This window comes from Corythoichthys intestinalis, chromosome 6, assembly GCF_030265065.1.
Source record: "Corythoichthys intestinalis isolate RoL2023-P3 chromosome 6, ASM3026506v1, whole genome shotgun sequence".
Lineage (NCBI taxonomy): Eukaryota > Metazoa > Chordata > Actinopteri > Syngnathiformes > Syngnathidae > Corythoichthys > Corythoichthys intestinalis.
In genome coordinates, this window is record NC_080400.1 from 14,489,256 (window position 1) to 14,508,771 (window position 19,516).

Below are 19,516 nucleotides of genomic sequence, written 5' to 3' on the forward strand. Positions count from 1 at the left end.
TGCTCACTCATTTTGCCCTCATGTACAGGATCTTGTACCTTCAGTCATGATCTATACAGTTAACAACCATAGGTGAGGGTAGTAACGTGGATTATCCGGTGAATGAAAAGATGTCTTTTCTGCTCAGCTCCTTTCACATGATGGACCAATACAGGCTTCTTCTCTTGTTCTATCTTTGCCTGTCATTCTACCCTAACTTGTGAACAACATACTTCAATTGTTCCACTTGGGAAAGGACCTCACACCTGACCCAAAGAAAGTACACCACCCTTTTCCATCTGCGTTCCATGTTCTCAGATTTGGAGGTGCTGATTTCCATCTAAACTGCTTCACACACGCTTGAGCACCACTCCAGCGAGAGGAGCAGCTTGATACAGGGAAACAAATCCACTTCAAGCCTTGGCCGCACCAATAAATTGTGTCCATGCAGGTTACAAAACAGAATCCGCGACCAAGTCAGCCTTCGCATACAGAAGAACCATCAATTTATTAAATTACTTAGAATTCACCATCAGTTGACTAGACAGCTCCTACAGACAGTGCGCCACACCTTCCCGAAATATTTACGTGAAATGAATGATAATTGCACATTTTTTTGCTATTAACCTAGAATCTAGACTGTTTTATGTACATATCTATAGAAATTCTGGGGCGCATTTATTTACAAGAGTTTTAAACTTAAAAAGCGCTTTGTTTTATGATGGCCACCATGTTGTATCCATACAAATTAACAAATGATCAGGTGATTTTCGGCCAACTGGCTGTTTTTGGCAAAAAAAAAGTAATTTAGACATTTCTGCCTCCATACAAAAAAAAATCTAAAAACGACGAGGGCCAGCTAGCCTGCGAGACGTGCAAGGGAATAGCAACATCGGAATTAAACCTAAATAAGTTGTGATTGGATATAGAAGAATGCATATTTTGCTTTTGTTGAGTAACATTAAGATGTATTAGGTTCCGGTGTGAAAATTGAGTGATTTATTAGCTGTTGAAAGCTTGCACTAAAGCAAAAAATTAACTAAGTTGCTATTTCGAGCAAAAACTTATGTTAAATGTTGCTATTGATCCCGAAAATGTCGGTGATTATCTCTGCATTTGTTTTTTTTGTAAATGTAGCATACAATTTGACAATTTTATAGCCAGTTTGTTTTGTTATACATCTATGAAAAAAATAATTTATTAGGGAATGACTTTAAATTTTTTGATGTTGCTGCTCATGGAGACATATATGCCTAAGGGAGGTGCCTGTTTTGGTTTTAGGTCGCTAGGGGCTGTGGTTTTGAAAATATGAGAATTTTAAGTTTTCCAAAATAGGCCCCCCGACGGATCGGCTTTGAGCCCAGTGTCCCACTGACTGATAATGAAGTCTATGTTACTTACAGTGGGGCAAATAAGTATTTAGTCAACCACTAATTGTGCAAGTTCTCCCACTTGAAAATATTAGAGAGGACTGCAATTGGCAACATGGGTAAACCTCAACCATGAGAGACAGAATGTGGAAACCCCCCCCGCCAGAAAATCACATTGTTTGATTTTTAAAAAATTCATTTGCAAATCTTGGTGGAAAATAAGTATTTGGTCAATACCAAAAGTTCATCTCACTACTTTGTTATGTACCCTTTGTTGGCAATAACGGAGCCCAAACATTTTCTGTAACTCTTCAAAAGCTTTTCACACACTGTTGCTGGTATTTTGGCCCATTCCTATTCAATTCAATTTTCAATTCAATTTTATTTGTATAGCCTTCAATCACAACAGAAGTCTCAAAGGGCTTTACAGAGGCAATATGATAACAATTAGAAATATAGCAACAAAGATGAATAGATGCAGTTCAAGTCCTGGGTATCCCCTATCCTTAAGACCCTCCATGCCGGCAAGGAAAAACTCCAGAGTCAATTGGGAGAAAAATGAGAAACCTTGGGGAGTACCACAGTCAGGAGAGATCCACTCCCAGGACGGATAGACAGGAACCCCAGAACGGCTAATGGGAATTAGCAAGCGAAATTATAGTCCGTAAAAATACAGTGGAGTCCATGCAGATCTCCTCTAGAACAGTGATGTTTTGGGACTGTCATTGGGCAACACGGACTTTCAACTCCCACCACAGATTTTCTATGGGGTTGAGATCTGGAGCCTGGCTAAGCCACTCCAGGACCTTGAAATGCTTCTTATGAAGCCACTCCTTTGTTGCCCTGGCAGTGTATTTGGGATCATTGTCATGCTGAAAGACCCAGCAACGTCTCATTTTCAATGCCCTTGCTGATGGGAGGAGATTTTCACTCAAAATCTCTCGATACTTGGCCCCATTCATTTTTTCCTTTACACAGATCAGTCGTCCTGGTCCCTTTGCAGAAAAACAGCCCCAAAGCATGATGCTTCCACCCCCATGCTTCACAGTGGGTATGGTGTTCTTCGGATGCAATTCAGTATTCTTTCTCCTCCAAATACGAGAACCTGTGATTCTACCAAAAAGTTCTATTTTGGTTTCATCTGACCATAACCCATTCTCCTAGTCCTCTTCTGGATCATCCAAATGCTCTCTAGCAAACCGCAGACGGGCCTGGACGTGTACTTTCTTCAGCAGGGGGACACGTCTGGCAGTGCAGGATTTGAGTTCCTGGCGGCGCATTGTGTTACTGATAGTAGCCTTTGTTACTGTAGTCCCAGCTCTCTGTAGGTCATTCGCTAGGTCCCCCCGTGTGGTACTGAGATTTTTGCTCACCGTTTTTGCTATCATTTTGACGCCACGGGGTGAGATCTTGCATGGAGCCCCAGATCGAGGGAGATTATCACTGGTCTTGTATGTCTTCCATTTTCTAATAATTGCTCCCACAGTTGATTTTTTACACCAAGCGTTTTACCTATTGCAGATTCAGTCTTCCCAGCCTGGTGCAGGTCTACAATTTTGTCTCTGGTGTCCTTCGACAGCTCTTTGGTCTTGGCCATGATGGAGTTTGGAGTGTGACTTACTGAGGTTGTGGACAGGTGTCTTTTATACCGATAATGAGTTAAAACAGGTGCCATTAATACAGGTAACGAGTGAAGCCTCGTTAGACCTTGTTAGAAGACGTTAGACCTTTTTGACAGCCAGACATCTTGCTTGTTTGTAGGTGACCAAATACTTATTTTCCACTCTAATTTGGAAATAAATTCTTTAAATATCAAATAATGTTTTCTTTTTTTTTTCCACATTCTGTCTCTCATGGTTGAGGTTTACCCATGTTGACAATTACATGCCTCTCTAATCTTTTCAAGTAGGAGAACTTGCACAATTGGTGGTTGACTAAATACTTATTTGCCCCACTGTATCAACTAATAACACCTTTACACCATGATGAAAATGAAGATGCAAACTTAATCTTTATACCTCAGGGTCAAAACAGGTCATAGACTGCATTATAGTACCCACGCGGTATGTAAGGGGTTAAGCGCATCTGCAATGGCATAGTTGATCCATCTGAGAACATCAGTGGCCAAAAACCACAAGGCTTCATACAGCAGCAGCAAGTGGGGGAAGGGGGTAGCAGAAGGGGGCCTAACTCCGCTACAGGGGGGACGGCGGGGGGAAGAGGCCGCATGCCCAAAGTCTTAATATTTGAAGAAAGAGGCAAGATAATTGGCCAGCCGAGTCTTTCCTGGACGGGATGTCTGTCAGCTGTGCTTTCGCTCGGAGGAGGGCTCCGGCTCGGGCCTGTAAACAGACGAAGCGTGACAGCTTTTTTGGGGCGCGTCCAGCTCTTCCCAGAGCCGAGCGATCGGCGGGGAGGTGATGGGGGATCCGAAGGCAGCGGTTGCTTTGTTTGGAGAGGGATTACAAAGGAGCGATGCAGGAATGAAAACAAAAAGGAGAGTTCTCAGGATCCACACCCTGGCCCTGACTTGGCAATAATGAGACGGCCTGAGTGGCCACACGGGACCGCGGTGCAGGAAGCGCAGATGTGGATGCAGCAGCGTCAAAGGACTGGGATTTATCTGTGGCATTCATAGAACCCCAATAAGGAAAACACATTTGGATGATCCGGGTACGGTTCAGTCTGCGGCCTTCGTTGACATTTACACAAAGGCGCACGTACTCAACAGCTCCGCAGTGTTACACTGGAACATTTCACGGCCTATATACTGCTCATAACTCTTTAACCTGCAAATCTGTCAGTGCAATTCATAATGACTCCAAGAAAGCTGACTAGGAGATAAAAGTGCACCGCTGAATCACAATACTTAAAAACGTATTAAATGTTTTTATTTTTTAAATGGATTTTAATGGTCCTGTCTTCTCCCTGTCTTAGCTTGTCTCCGTCTTGGGTCTTTTATCATTCTCGACTCATAAGTCTTGGTCTCCTCAGTTTTAGTCTTGATCTTGACAGTTTGGTCTTGAGCACGACACTGCCGAACAATCAAGTCTTCAAGAAACCCCATTCACACACCGGCACACGCAAACTCTTATGTGCATGAATTATAGGAGTCTGAAGCGAGACACTACCTTGGACCCAGAAGGATAAGTCTTGGCTACGGGTGCCGACATCATTGCTGGCTTCGCAGCGGTATACGCCTGAGTCATTGAGCTCCAGCGGACGCAAGAACGCAAACCTGTTGCTAATGGCCTCAACGCCATTCGGCATTGGCCCGTCCAACCTGGGAACAAAAGCAAACCAACAAAATAGTCCTTTTTAGTGATGCCATCATGTTGTCACTTGAAATCAGTTTATACCAATTTTAAAAAGAATAGCAAACATTTTATTTGGCTTAAGGTAATTATATACAGACATTTCCGCAAAAAAAAGTCTGGAAAACCGCTCGAACGAAGATAGCTTTTGTCCTGGGGGCATAAGGTTTCACCGGGCGAGACTTTACTGCTCCTGTCAAGATGCCGTGAGCCTTGTTTTCGCATCAGAGGACAACAGAGTGCCACAAGGTCTGGCTTACTCGCACGCAGGAGACATTTGGACTGTTATCCATAGCCTCTTGATGATGGCTACAACCAGCGGATCCAGTTTCAAAGAAAATAACCTGGAGAAACTACAGTACAGTGATCCCTCGCTACTACGAGCTTCAACCTACGCACCCTCAGTCCATCGCGGATTTTTTTTCCCAATTAAAAAAAACGAAAAACAAATGAATGAAAATGAAACTTACTTATATGGTGCATTTATCTGCATGGTTACCATGCCCAAAGTGCTTTACAGTAGCACACATTTACCCATTCATGCACACATTCACACACAAATGGGGCTGCTGCCATGCAAGGCGCTGTCAACCCATTGGAGGCAAAGCAGGGTTCAGTGCCTTGCCCAAGGGCCCTTCGACAGTGGGCAGTTGTAGCTGGGAATCGAACCCTGACCCTTTGGTCCAAGGACAACTCCAGATACCAACTGCGCCACAGCCGCCCTACATCGTACTTGTTCATTTAATTCACTTGTTCACTTAATCATTTAACTCAGGGGTCCCCAAACTACGGCCCGCGGGCCGTATATGGCCCGCCTCCACATTTGGTCCGGCCTGTTATTTATTTCCTGGCTTTTTTCTGTGAAGAACCCAGAGAGGGTTATTTGGTTATTATCTATTTAATTAATAGTGGTATTATTATATTATATTATATTCTGGGCTGTCAAATGATTAAAAATTTTAATCGAGTTAATCACAGCTTGAAAATTAATTAACCGTAATTAATCGCATATCAAACCATCCATAAAATATGCCATATTTTTCTGTAAATTATTGTTGGAATGGAAAGATAAGACGGATATATACATTCAACATACTGTACATAAGTACTGTATTTGTTTATCATAACAATAAATCAACAAGATGGCATTAACATTATTAACATTCTGTTAAAGCGATCCATGGATAGAAAGACTTGTAGTTCTTAAAAGATAAATGTTAGTACAAGTTATAGAAATTTTATATTAAAACCCCTCTTAATGTTTTTGTTTTAATAAAATTAGTACAATTTTCAAACAAAAAACAAACTAGTAGCTCGCCATTGTTGATGTCAATGATTACACAATGCTCATGGTGCTGAAACCCATAAAATCAATCGCACCCAAGCGCCAGCAGAGGGTGACAAAAAACACCAAAAAACACAAGTAACAAATGGACACGACACTGCTATAATTTTAATCTGTTTGAGCGGGGCATGTGCATTAAATGCATCAAATATTTTAACGTGATTAATTAAAAAAATTAATTACCGACCGTTAACGCGATAATTTTGACAGCCCTATATATTATATTATATTATATTATATTATATTATATTATATTATATTATTATTATTTAATTACTTTTGTTCCGTGAAGATATCAGAAAGGGTTATTTGATTGTGGCGTTCTGAAAAACAATTAATTTTTACATTTAGGCACTCCTGCAATCGCCACACTTTTCTGTTACAAACTGACCCGGCCCCTCATCAGAGAAGGAAAAAGTTATGTGGCCCTCACAGGAAAAAGTTTGGGGACCCCTGATTTAACTTGTTAAACAATTACTGTGGCAAATCATTGTGTGCAAGTGAACAGCTTGAGTAGATTTAAGTGGACTCACTCAATGAAGCACTTAATAAAGACAGCATTTTTCTACTTTATTCTTGTTTAAAAATAATTCGGGGTGCAAAAAAATGGAACGTAAACAGATTAAGAACGCTGACTTCGCCTTTCCAACATGGCATTTCTTAAAAAAAAAAATCTAGCATCAGTATTATAGTATACTACTACATATAATATAGGATAATTATTCATTGCCAATCAGATTTTTCATGAAGGGTGTCCTTTTAAAGCTATTCGTAGTAGAATCTGAATTCTGAAGTATGTGAGATTAACTCCAAAAATCGTTATCTATATAAGGAACATGATGCGCTTTTATTTTGAAATGTTCACCGGAAGTACGTTCGCTAAACCGCTAACCGTAAGCTTTACACTCCTCGAAAAAAAGCACCTTTTAACCGCAACTTTTTGGAGAAGACTGCGGATGTTTCATAGCAGGCTAAAAAAATTAGGTTGTCTGTTTTTTCTCATTAGCCTCAATGTAGCAATGCTAACATTTACGGTGTTTAATATAGATGTGTTTTCTTATTCTGTATGTCTGAACTTTAATTCTATGGCGTGTTGATGACCAATAAACGGTAACACTTTATAATAACTATCCGTTTTACTAGTTAATAGATCATTAGTAAACTGTTGATAAATGATTTATTGTTGATTTGTGAAGTATTTGTTAACAGTTTGTTACAGGGTGTTCTCAACCTGAAACACAGTTTGTGTAGAAACGTTTCAAGTTTTTGTGTGTAACGTTTGGCATTTCTATCTTTTCAGATTAAGAAATGCCATTCACTTCAAAAGAAAAGGCATTTTGATATGGCATTTTGCAGGCAGCGCTCATGTTGCACATTTAGGAAAATCTGCCATAGAACCAACAAATATTTGTACTTTGTATATTTAACCAATAAAACTTATGACCTTCAACATAAAGTGTATATAATTTTATTAAGATCCATCAACTAGCATGGGCATTTAGAATGGGGTCAACCATATTGGAACACCCTGAAAATGCTTAACAAACTGTAAACAAATACTTCACAAATAAACAATAAATCATTTATGAACAGTTTACTAATGATCTATTAAGTAGTAAAACGGATAGTTATTATAAAGTGTTACCCAATAAACATCTGTGAAAGGAACTGGAGTCTGATATGCCATCAACACGCACGCATGTACTCACGCGTGCGGCGATAAAACGCAGACGTGAATATTACCGCCCTCATTTTATTTACCGTGCGATAAATGGACTCATTGCATATCGCGACAGGCTTAGCAACTTCCAGAAAACATGTAGTTAGTTAGTTAGATGAACTTACGATCTGCCAGATTGTTGTCTCCTGTCGTCTTCCAACATGACAACTAGGAGACGGCGCTTTAGGTGTTCATTCACAGCCCACGTACAGCCTGGTATGCAAGCTTGGCATTGAAGACACAGGACAAACGAGTGTACCCTACTTTGTTTCGTTGAAATAAGTGTTTTGGCCAATCTGATGCGCTTTTTTTGGCTTTGTGGCGCTTTCCCCGCTTGCATACCGAGCGTCATTCTCAACTTTCCACGCATATATTTTTTTTAACCCTTCATTAACCGTCGACAGGATATTGTGCTCGTCGACGCATTTACGTCATCGACTACAACTAGTAGGGACAGCTCTACTTTTATGTATCTCTTTCCAATGTTTAATCTGAATAAATACATTTCACACACCAAAATGTGGGAGGGGGGGGGTGGGGGCTACTTCAAACTTTTCACTTATTGGCGGGTTCTGGTCCCCATTAACAACGAAAAACGAGGGATCACTGTACTATCCTGCATCTTTTTCTGAGATAAGCGAGCCAAGTGCTTAAGGTAAAAGTACATGCAACAATATGGTGAAAGTGTCCAGACTATCAAGCATCCGATACATACCTGGCCCATAAATACTGGTGGGTAGGGGGGTTGGCCTGTGCGTCACAAATGAGCACAACGTCGGTTTGTCCGGCATACCAGTTTTTCTCTACCCCCTCTATGATGACCGTCGGTGCAACTGTGTAAAAACAAAACAAAACACAACAAATGTTACCTCTAACAATGGCTCAATTACGCTGAACACAGCACATTTGGGACCATGTATAAGCACAACAAGCACTTCTATGAAGGAGAAAAATATAATGTGCATTGTGTCTATGTTACACGAAGCAAAGTACCCTAGCCTAGGTTTGGCAATGTTGCCAAGACTAAATAATGAGGTTGGAGGAGAATTCGAACAAAAGAAGGACAAAACTTGCACAGCTCATAAATTCCACCCCCCAAAAAATAAAACTTCACACAGGGGTTACACATACAGGATGAAGCCAGCACGTGCTGTTGTAATAAAACACAGCAAACAGACTCTGATATCATATTTTGCTCATTTTGATTTCTCTTGAGAACAAATGAGAGTTGTTACTGAACCAAAAGGAAGGCGTCTCTGTTCGTCTCGCCTGTCGAACGTCCTGCGCTTTGCCGTGGAAATTGTGCTTCTTTTGCACTTAAAAAAAAAATCACTTGTGTCTTGGAGATGATTTATTGAGCCACAAAGCCTTGTTCCGCCTATATTACCCTTGCTTTTTCTCACTGCTTTCTCTCTACGCCCACAGCCTTCTTCACCCCACCCTCACTCCTCCCCACTGCTACCTGTGTCACGGGTGAGGCTTGATCAATACTTCAAAAAATGGCTTCATTAGTAGTCACACAAAATGGTGTCATTTAGATAATACTGTAATTATATGTCATCATCATAAGAATAAATATTAGTTACTATGCCAAGAGCTGATTTGAAAATACTGTAGAGGCAGCGATTTTGTTTTAACTTGAGCCTGGACTTCAAGGCAATTAATTAATGACAGAAAAACACATTAAATTGTTCTCACATCCCTAATTCCAATATTGTGTGGTATTCATTCATGAGTGGCCCCTTTTCGCGGCCAGCATGGGAAAAGAGAAACTGAGGGAAGACTATAGTATAAAGGAGGTGTAGCTATTAGCTAATGAGATTAAAGAAGCAAGACAGTCAGCCGGATGTATACCGCATTACCGCTAGTTATTTTTATTTTTAAAAAGGCACTTCAAAGGTTTAGCTCTCACTTAAAAAAAAAAAAAAAAAAAAAGAAATCAACCAAGTAATTGTAAAGAAAATTATTTTTTCAGACTACCCTATGCTAATGCTAACAGGATTTAAATTATCTTCTAATTATGAAAGGTCATATTTACTTTAGGGCTGCAGCTATCGAATATTTTAGTAATCGAGTATTCGACTGAAAATTGTATCGATTAATTGGATAAAACATTTTTTTAAGGTAAAGAGCAATTATAAATATACATGACAAAAAAAAGACATTTACCGTATTTTTCGGACTGTAAGTCGCTTTTTTTTTCATATTTTGGTTGGGGGTGCGACTTATACTCAGGAGCGACTTATGTGTGGAATTATTAACACATTATGATATAATTTCACATGTTATTTTGGTGTTTTGCAGTGACACTGATGGTTTTGTAAAGTTGTTAGCATGTTCTTATGCTATAGTTATCTGAATAACTCTTTATAGCTATGGCCACGTTCGCGTTCTGCCTTTGGCAGTGTATGTTCAATTGTATTATTGACTTTTTTTATCTTGAAATGGATGCATTTAGTTTGTGGCGCTGTCACGCCCACGTGAGGGCGCACTCGCACTTGTTTACGTGACACGCCAGAAGAAGACGGACAGCTATGTAGCTCTGAGTGAGTGAGTGGGCGAGTTAGCTAGAGAGAATAGACGGCTGCGAACCTACTTTCATTGTTTATGCTTTTAAATCATCTCTACAGAGGCAACACCTGCGCGTATCATCTTTTCTGTTGTTGTTGTGTGTTTTCCACCCGCGATCGAACACTTAGAGCCAGTTGTGTGGTTGTTTGAACGATGTGCTAATGATAGCGAACGCATGCTAACCTGTTACTTATTACTAATAGTACCTAATTATCATTTATTTACGTTGATGCGAACCTGTTTTCTATCGAGGACCAAATTGATTCAGCAAATTATACGGACGTCCAGCATTGTCTTTTGGGAGTTCGTTGTATAGCCAGGACCGAGCAGTAACGTAGGACAGTATATTCACATTTCGTTGTTCATACACTGTACACTGTACATTTATTTAGCATTTAGCTCTATTGTATTTTTATATTAAATTGCCTTTCAAGATGACATGTCTATTCTATGTGTTGGATTTTATCAAGTAAATTTCCCCCCAAAAATCAACTTATACTCCGGTGCGACTTGTATATGTTTTTTTTCTCTTCGTTGGGCATTTTATGGCTGGATCGACTTATACTCAGGAGCGACTTGTAGTCCGAAAAATACGGTAATCCGATATTGAACCATTTTCAGTCAATCAATGTCTTTATTTTCGATGTACATTGTTGAGAACAGCCAACAATTGCATCTCACATGTGACTAGAAAAAAAAAAATCACTGCTTTCACTCAAAAACTTCTAGATCTTATATAAAAAAAAACATATTTCTTACCTAAAAATATAATTACGCTTGATAACACACATTACTTGAAAGCTACGTATTTTTCCCACCAGTTTCAATTTAATTTCCATTTGTGTCAAGCTATTTTTAAGTTCTAGTTAAGTTTTAAATTAGTCTAAACTGTAAGTACTGATAGGATTTTGAGTTTTTGCAGTGTTCAAAATAAATGTATGATACCTGCTGTATTGGAGCACATTAGGGACCAGTGCTATTTGGTGTTTTATTCAGCAATGACTACTGTGCTAAAACTGACAGTTAGCTTTATTATGTTTTAATTTTACACCCTCATCACTCTACAGCGCTGTGTTTTTACAGATTAAATAAAGCCTGTATTTAAGACACGTTAGCCACGCATCGACAGTGGTCATAATCAATAGAAACCTAGCTCTCCGAAGGGCTAACATTACGTGTACGTGAGCGAGTGACAGTACCGTTATGTTTATTAGCGATGAGAAGTCTACTGCTTAAAGATGGCGGCTGTTTACTAACGCTGCCCAGATGCGGCCGAGTCTGTCATTTCGCATCTAATCATAAATGCATGCGATATCTATGAGACGCATCGGACACTACCTGCTATTGCACTAGCATCATGCGGGCGTAGTTTTTAGCAACGTCGGCGTAGTTTGTAGCGGCTGTCGGCGGCATTAAGTTTTTTTTTTTTTTTTTTTTTAATTGCTTCTTTCTCTAGGCACGTGACGTCAGCGCGTTGTCCCGCATTAAAAGTAGTCTGGGCAAAATGTGATGCTTAGAGCTGGCAAAATTAAACGATTCCTCGTGGTGAATAAAATTACTTGGATCAGTTTTTAAACTCGAGTTGCTTGAGCATTCGTTTCAGCTCTACTTCAAAAGTATTTAAAAGTCACAACGTTATCCCACTGAAATTCTGATTTAGGGCTCTTCAAGTGATCCACTGATAGAAACACTCTTAAGTTCTTAAAAGATAAACATTATGAGTTAAAATAGTTTTATATTAAAACCCCTCTTCATGTTTTCGTTTTAATAAAATTTGTAAAATTAGTTTTTAACTAGTATATCGCCATTGATGTTGATGTCACTGGGTTACGTTGCCGGGCTTCCAGAGTATGACTAGAGACATAAACACTCCTGTGGCAACTCATTATGTAAGTGAGATGCTGTTCTCAGCATCGTGAGTGGACTCACTCAATGAAGCATTTAATAAAGACAAGCTTTTTTACATTAGTCTTATTCTTAAATAATTCTCATTAGGAAGGCGGCAAGGTGGGACAGTAACATGTTTAAAACCTGTTAAAAAAAAAACCAAACTTTTTTCGGTATCAAATCGGGACACTATCGGCAGATTCTCAAAATCAGGTGACTCGGACTCGGGTACAAAAATATGCGACCGGGACATCCCTAATTAACTAACACTTGGGAGCTTGTCTAGGTTCCAAACAGATAAAAACTGGACACTTACACTGAATATTGAGCACGTATGGTATCCTGAACTCTGTCTGCAGTGCGGGGTGGTGCACCACACAGGTGAGCGTCTTGCCCTGGGCGGAGCTTGACGGCTGCCACAGGTAGCGGACCTGCACACTGACCGTGCCGTCAGTCTCCTCAACAGTCTGTTTCTCCACACGGCCGCGCAGGTCCGTCTCCCAGGAGACCTCGGCAGTGGGGCGGCCTTTCTCTGCGATGCAGGTGGCCACCAGAGATTCGCCCTCACCGTCCACGAGGGCGACGGGACTGGCCGACACGTACACTTTGGGCTCCACTTGAAGAATGAGACAGTGACAAAACGAGTGACAAAACGACTTACAAGAAAAAAACCAGAGCTATGAAGATCAGATATATGAAAAAAGCAGTGGAAACCATTATCCATTTACATACTGCACACATTATGATTGCAAAAGTTGGCGTAGTATCCGGTAAATTTTTACAACATGAACCTGACTTGCTTTCGCGGGCCACGCAAAGTAATGTGGTCGGACAGCTCTAGCCCTCGGGCCTTGAGTTTGACTCCTGTGCTCTAAATTACCATAGCAAGTTTACAACTTGAATATGAATTAAAATAGATGTTAGTCAGTCAAAAAGATAATTATGAAGGTGTACCTGTAGAAAATATCCTTTTGTAAAGCCTAATGGCTATTGAAAGTATACATTGATATTTTAAATCTATGAACTTAGTGAGTGGCAGTGCAAGTAAATCTGCTCTGAGATACCCAAAATGACTGTACACTGCTGGCTAAAAGTATTGGCACCCCTGCAATTCTGTCAGATAATACTTAATTTCTCCCAGAAAATGATTGCCATTACAAATGCTTTGGTAGTAATAGGTTCATTTATTTTTTTGCAATGAAAAAACACAAAAGACAATGGAAAAATAAATTAAATCCTTATCATTTTACATAAACTCCAAAAACAGGCCGGACAAAAGTATTGGCACCCTTTGAAAAATCATGTGATGCTTCTCGAATTTGAGTAATTAACAGCAGCTGTTACTTACCTGTAGTACATAACAGGCGGTGGCAATAACTAAATCACACTTGGAGCCAGTTAAAATGGATTAAAGTTGACTCAACCTCTGTCCTTTGGCCTTGTGAGTACCACATTGAGCATGGAGAAAAGAAAGACCAGAGCACTGTATGAGGACTTGAGAAGCAAAATTGTGAGGAAGCATGGGCAATCTCAAGGCTACAAGTCCATCTCCAAAGACCTGAACATTCCTGTGTCTACCATGCGCTGTGTCATCAATAAGTGTAAAGCCCATTGCACTGTGGCTAACCTCCCTAGATGTGGACGGAAAAGAAAATTTGACGAGAGATTTCAATGAAAGATTGTGCGGACGGTGAATAAAGAACCTCGACTAACATCCAAACAAGTTCAAGCTGTCCTTCAGTCCGAGGGTACAACAGTGTCAAGCCAACCTATCCGTCGTCGTCTGAATGAAAAGGGACTCAATGGTAGGATACCCAGGAAGACCCCACTTCTGACCCAGAGACATAAAAAAAGCCAGGCTGGAGTTTGCCAAAACTTAACTGAGAAAGCCAAAAACGTTTTGGAAGAATGTTCTCTGGTCAGATGAGACAAAAGTAGAACTTTTTGGGAAAAGGCATCAACATAGAGTTTACAGGGAAAAAAACCGAGGCCCTCAAAGAACATGGTCCCCCCAGTCAAACATGGCGGAGGTTCTCTGAATGTTTTGGGGTTGCTTTGCTACCTTTGGCACTGGAGTGCTTGACCGTGTTCATGGCATCATGAAGTCTGAAGACTACCAACAAATTTTGCAGCATAATGTAGGCCCCAGTGTGAGAAAGCTGGGTCTGCCTTAGAGGTCATGGGTCTTCCAGGAAGACAATGACCCAAAATATACCAATGAGTCCAGACCTGAATCCAATAGAACACCTATGGACAGATCTGAAAATGGCAGTTTGGAGAAGGCACCCTTCAGATCTCAGAGATGTGGAGCAGTTGGCTAAAGAAGAATGGTCTAAAATTCCAGCAGAGCATTGTAAGAAACTCATTGATGGATACCGGAAGCGGTTGTTCGCAGTTATTTTGTGTTGTGCAACAAAATATTAGGCTGAGGGTGCCAATACTTCTGTACGGCCCATTTTACGAATTATGTGTAAAAAATGATAGTATTTTTTTTCCCATTCTCTTTTGTGTTTTTTTATTGCGAGCAAAATAAATGAAGATATTACTACCGAAGCATTTGTAATAGAGATGTCTATGCCGATCGATCGGGTCCGATCACGTCATTTTCAAAGTATCGGAATCGGCAAAAAATATCGGACATGCCTTTTTTTAATGTATATAGTATTTAATTAAATTGTTTTCTAATTGTATTTAACGTTACAGACATAATATGTTACACTCATCCAGAGTCTTTAGTTTAGGCTTAAGGTAGGGCTATCAAATTTATCCCATTAACGGCGGTAATTGATTAAAAAAAAAAATTATCACGTTAAAATATTTAACGCAATTAACGCATGCGCTGCACGACCCACTCACGCATTGTCGCGTTCCATCTGTAATGGCGCCGTTTTACCTATATGTAGAGCAGAGGTTGCGCTACACATTTTCGTTGTCTGTCATTTTGACTGACAGGGTCATAAAAATCCGGTCATAGTCTATTTTTACCAGTCACTTAAATTTTTAAAATGATAATGATGACATATTCAATAGTTTAGTTTTTATTCATTTTTAATTAAGATTGTAACGCTTGCTTGGCGGCGAAAAATTAGACACGGAAGTCGTGGTATTTTTCTCCCTTTTTACTCTGCTTACCGCCAACAACTCCGCCCCCAAAGAAAAAGAGGCAACGATATAGACCCCAATCACCAACGTCACACAATGATCTTAATTGTGGTTGTCAGCCCAAAATATTCTAAATATATATTAAATGCATCTTACCAGATATAAAATGACCACTACATAGTCTGTGGTGATCGTTTGGTGCCCAGATTTCTTGTCGAATTACAGCAGTCCATCTCGCTCTCATCTTCGGGTCTCTCAGAATACGGTAGAACTTAAGTCTCTCCGTCTATCTTCTCTGTTACAGCAACCAACCGCCACACACGCCTTCACCATTTTGATTATTAATATTAACGAGCAGAAAAACACGCCGTAATAGGAGGCATGTACGTAGCGGTAATGTGTAAACATGACGATATGGCGGCTCCAGTCAGGGGGGCGGAGTTGTGACGTCATGTGATTGGGGTCTATACACAGGTGGCAATCTTGTCCATCAATTGGATGACGCACTGGCACACCGGGTGCACCAATAAGAACCTCGCGTTGATGTGTCAATCCCGGTGTCGCCGCCAGACCCCGGTGACGCTACAATATTCTGACAGAATAGCCAACGACGTCATGCATTAAGAGAGACAATAGCTAATTAATATGCTAACTCGCCACCCTGTGGTCTGGGGTGTGAATTGCAACCTGTCAAAATGACGGACGGACTTCAGCTTTTTCCGTCACCGTTTTAAAAAACCGGTCAACGACGGAAAATATCCGGTTAACGCGACCCCTGATGTAGAGCTAAAATGCAGTGTAAAATGAGTAGAGTGAATTTTGACAGCCTTTGGAGCCTTTCTTTAATTGGCTAAAGCCTTACAATCCCTCTCCCTACGATTAGAAATATCGTGGGAAACAATGTGGGAAAGAAAGGCAGTAATTGATCTTTTTCTTAACATCTTATGTTATTTCCCAACGCAGAGAAGATATATCAATTGGTACCACTACGCACAGTCATGGTTGCACTTCCCATCATGCATTTCGGCAGAATAGTTAAATGGCTACAGTATCATTTACTGAAAGCTCAACAAATACACTAGATGGCAATATTTAGTCACAATATACAAAGTCACATTTATCCTTTAAGAATTACAAGTCTTTCCATCCGCGGATCCCTCTCACAGAAAGAATGTTAATAATGTAAATGCCATCTTGAGGATTTATTGTCATAATAAACAAATACAGTACTTATGTACTGTATGTTGAATGTATATATTCGTCTGAGTTTTATTCATTTTTTTCTTGCCAAAATGTATATGATTGGGAAAAATTATCGGGAATGATTGGAATTGAATCAGGAGCAAAAAAAAAAAAAAAAAAAAAAAAAAAGCAATCGGATCGGGAAATATCAGGATCAGATACTCAGCAGATACTCAAACTAAAACGATCGGGATCGGATCGGGAGCATAAAATCATGATCAGAACAACCCTAATTTGTAATTGCAATCATTTGCTGAGAGAAATTGAGCATTATTTGACAGAATTGCAAGGGTGCCAATACTTTTGGCCAGCAGTGTATACTGATCATAACAACGCCAAGGGCTGAAAAAAAAAAAAAAAGTTGTCCTCCTATGTGAGAGTAGGACAAAGCGTGACAGCAAAAGAAACATAAACCCATCCTTTAAATGTATTTTTTGACATTTCCCAGTCAGTAATTTTTTTTGTCTCGTGTGTCCTTATTAAAGTGCACAAGCAGCTGCTCCACCGACTTCAGCGATGACAGTTTTAAAAGGCGACCACCTAATTCCCGAGACAAGGCCGTCACCTCCGGGACATCTGCTCCCCTCGACCTCAGTCGATCAGGAACTGCCGCCACAAATTCCAAAAATAACTCCCGGCACCCCGTTCCCTAAAAATAGCAGTCGGTCTCCTCCACTGGTGCGAGGGAGGCGGCACTCGTGCCGCAGTCATCAGGCTTCCTCAGTCTGCCCCCAACTAGCAGGCACATGCTAAAAACAGTAGCTGCTCTATGTTCGTGACTCCGTGACACAGACATGTTAATTTAAGAGTAATGTCAGGAAGGGAGGGAGCACTAAAAGAGTGGAAAGGTTTACAAAACATTAAACTACACACTGCATAGTATTTCTTCCAGTGGTGTAAAGTCAAAAGTAAAAATACAAATCATGCCAACACTATTCCCAGTTTTACTAAACGTATGTTGCAAATGAAATTTTTGGAGGTCACTGTGTCAGAGATAGAGGTGTGACAAAATATCGAAATGGTGATATATCGTGATACTTTGTATCCCAAAAGTTTATCGATATGCTCCTGCCATGAACTGAAATATCGATTTAAAAAGGTGTCAAAGTCTTTAAAAAAAAAAAAAAAAAAAAAAAAAAGGGAACAAACAAGTTGCTACTAAAATCTTCCACCATAATAGTGTCTCAGTTAACTCTAAGGCTGCATTGACGGTGCTTGACGCCCAATCCATTTAGACTGGGAACGTTCGTTCATTTGAAACCAGAGCATTCACAGTCGTTCTGTCCGATTTTCAGGGCATTTACAGGTCACTTGCTGTTCATTTTAGGGCATTTTCAGGTAATTTCCTGTTGAGTTTGAGTCACTGCCTTGGGTGATTCCCAGGTCACTTCTTGTTCTGTAACTCAAAATAAACAGGAAGTGACCCATAAAATACCCCAAAATCAACAGGAAGTAACTGAAAATCAACAGGTAAATACCTTAACTCATTCACTCCCAGCCATTTTCACCGGAGCAAGGCCCTTCGCTCCCAGCCGTTTTACTGGATTTTGATCGATTTTGCAAGGCCCACAGAAAATTCTGTTCTATTGCTATATAAACATGGAACCCACCAAAAGAAAGATCTTTCTGCTTTCAGCAGGAAAAAAAAAGTTCATATCTTTTTCCATTCTTTAGAAATCAGCATTAGAAAATAGCTTAGTTTGAGCAATTTTCCAATTTCTGATGAGAAATTGAGCTTTTCGAAAACCATACATTTCAAACATAACTGACTTTAACAGCTATTTTTCGCTTTTGTGACATGCCAAACATCTGAATAATGCTTTCGTTCTACAAAATAACAAGACAAATAGAGCTTTTGATCGCAAAGTAACAATTTGTTACACATAACTAAACTATTGAACCGTTGAACTATTTGCGCACATAACAACGGGGAAGGCTCTCGGCTGCTCCCGGTTGAATGAGGTGGCTCCCAGTAATCTGATGAGTCCGGATCAAGATCGGTCTCACTTTTTTCATCATCTTCATCGTTGGTTTCAACCTCGGGCTCAGCAGTAACGCAACGTGAGCTCCGCAAGACGCGTGTAGAACCTGAGGCTGTTGTCGCCGTCACCGTTAGTCTCATCAAGATGGATTTTTTGGAATCCTTCTTTCACGATGGTTTCATTTTCTTTTCAAAACACTCCTCTAGTGTCGTTTGCCTTTTTTTCCCGATCGTTCTCCAAATTTTTCTCAAATTCTCTCGCGTCTTAACAAGATCCCTCCAACTTGTTTCCTGACTATTTTTCTTCACTTCCTTTCTTAGGCCGAGATGAGTTCTTACAAAATGCGCTACTGCCCTCCAGTGGTCAGTTTTATTGCTTTAAAATGAGTTTTGAGCATTGTGCATTGCAGTGTGGTGCAACAGAACCTAGAGATGCCTCTTGTAAAAAATTAAAAAATAAAACGTAAAAGTCGCATAAATACCTTTTTGGGACACTGAAACAATTAAAAATAGAACGTATTTATACGTTTTTGGGAACAAATGAGTTAAATGGCCCAAAATTACCTCACTGCCTGGCATTAGCTGCCACTGACAGCCATAGACGTTCAATCCATTTGAAGTGGGAGGGATGGCAGCGAAGGAAAATTCATTCATTCGCTGTCATCCTCCCACTTCAAATGGATTGGACATCTTCTAGTGATAAACTCATTCCAATTCACAGCATGAGCTTGTTTTTCTGTTTATTACTTGTTTGTAGAATATCCTAGAATGGTTTCCTGACCAATGTATCGATAATCGTTTTATCGCCATATGGTCAGATCGTCGTTATCGTGAGCTTTGTATCGCAAATGGTATCGTACCGTGAGGTACCAAGAGGTTCCCACTCCTAGTCAGAGCTGTGCATCACATTCTTTCACCACTGTAGCGGGTGCGCAACTGAGCAGTTACTCGCCACTGCATGAGCTTGGGCTTTTCCATGAGTCAGCAAATCTCAATGTGCAGCTG

General features: G+C 40.2%; 1 protein-coding gene across 1 annotated transcript in view; it reads right to left on the reverse strand.

Moving 5' to 3' along the window:
* The window catches only part of LOC130917476 (nectin-3-like protein), an 88,458-nt gene that overhangs the window by 14,502 nt on the left and 54,440 nt on the right, over positions 1-19,516 (reverse strand). The window contains exons 3-5 of the mRNA XM_057838922.1: positions 12,503-12,802; positions 8,444-8,561; positions 4,481-4,632 (exon numbers count right to left, since the gene is read on the reverse strand). Coding sequence (XP_057694905.1) covers positions 4,481-4,632; positions 8,444-8,561; positions 12,503-12,802 — 570 coding nt within the window. The remainder of the gene's footprint in view (positions 1-4,480; positions 4,633-8,443; positions 8,562-12,502; positions 12,803-19,516) is intronic.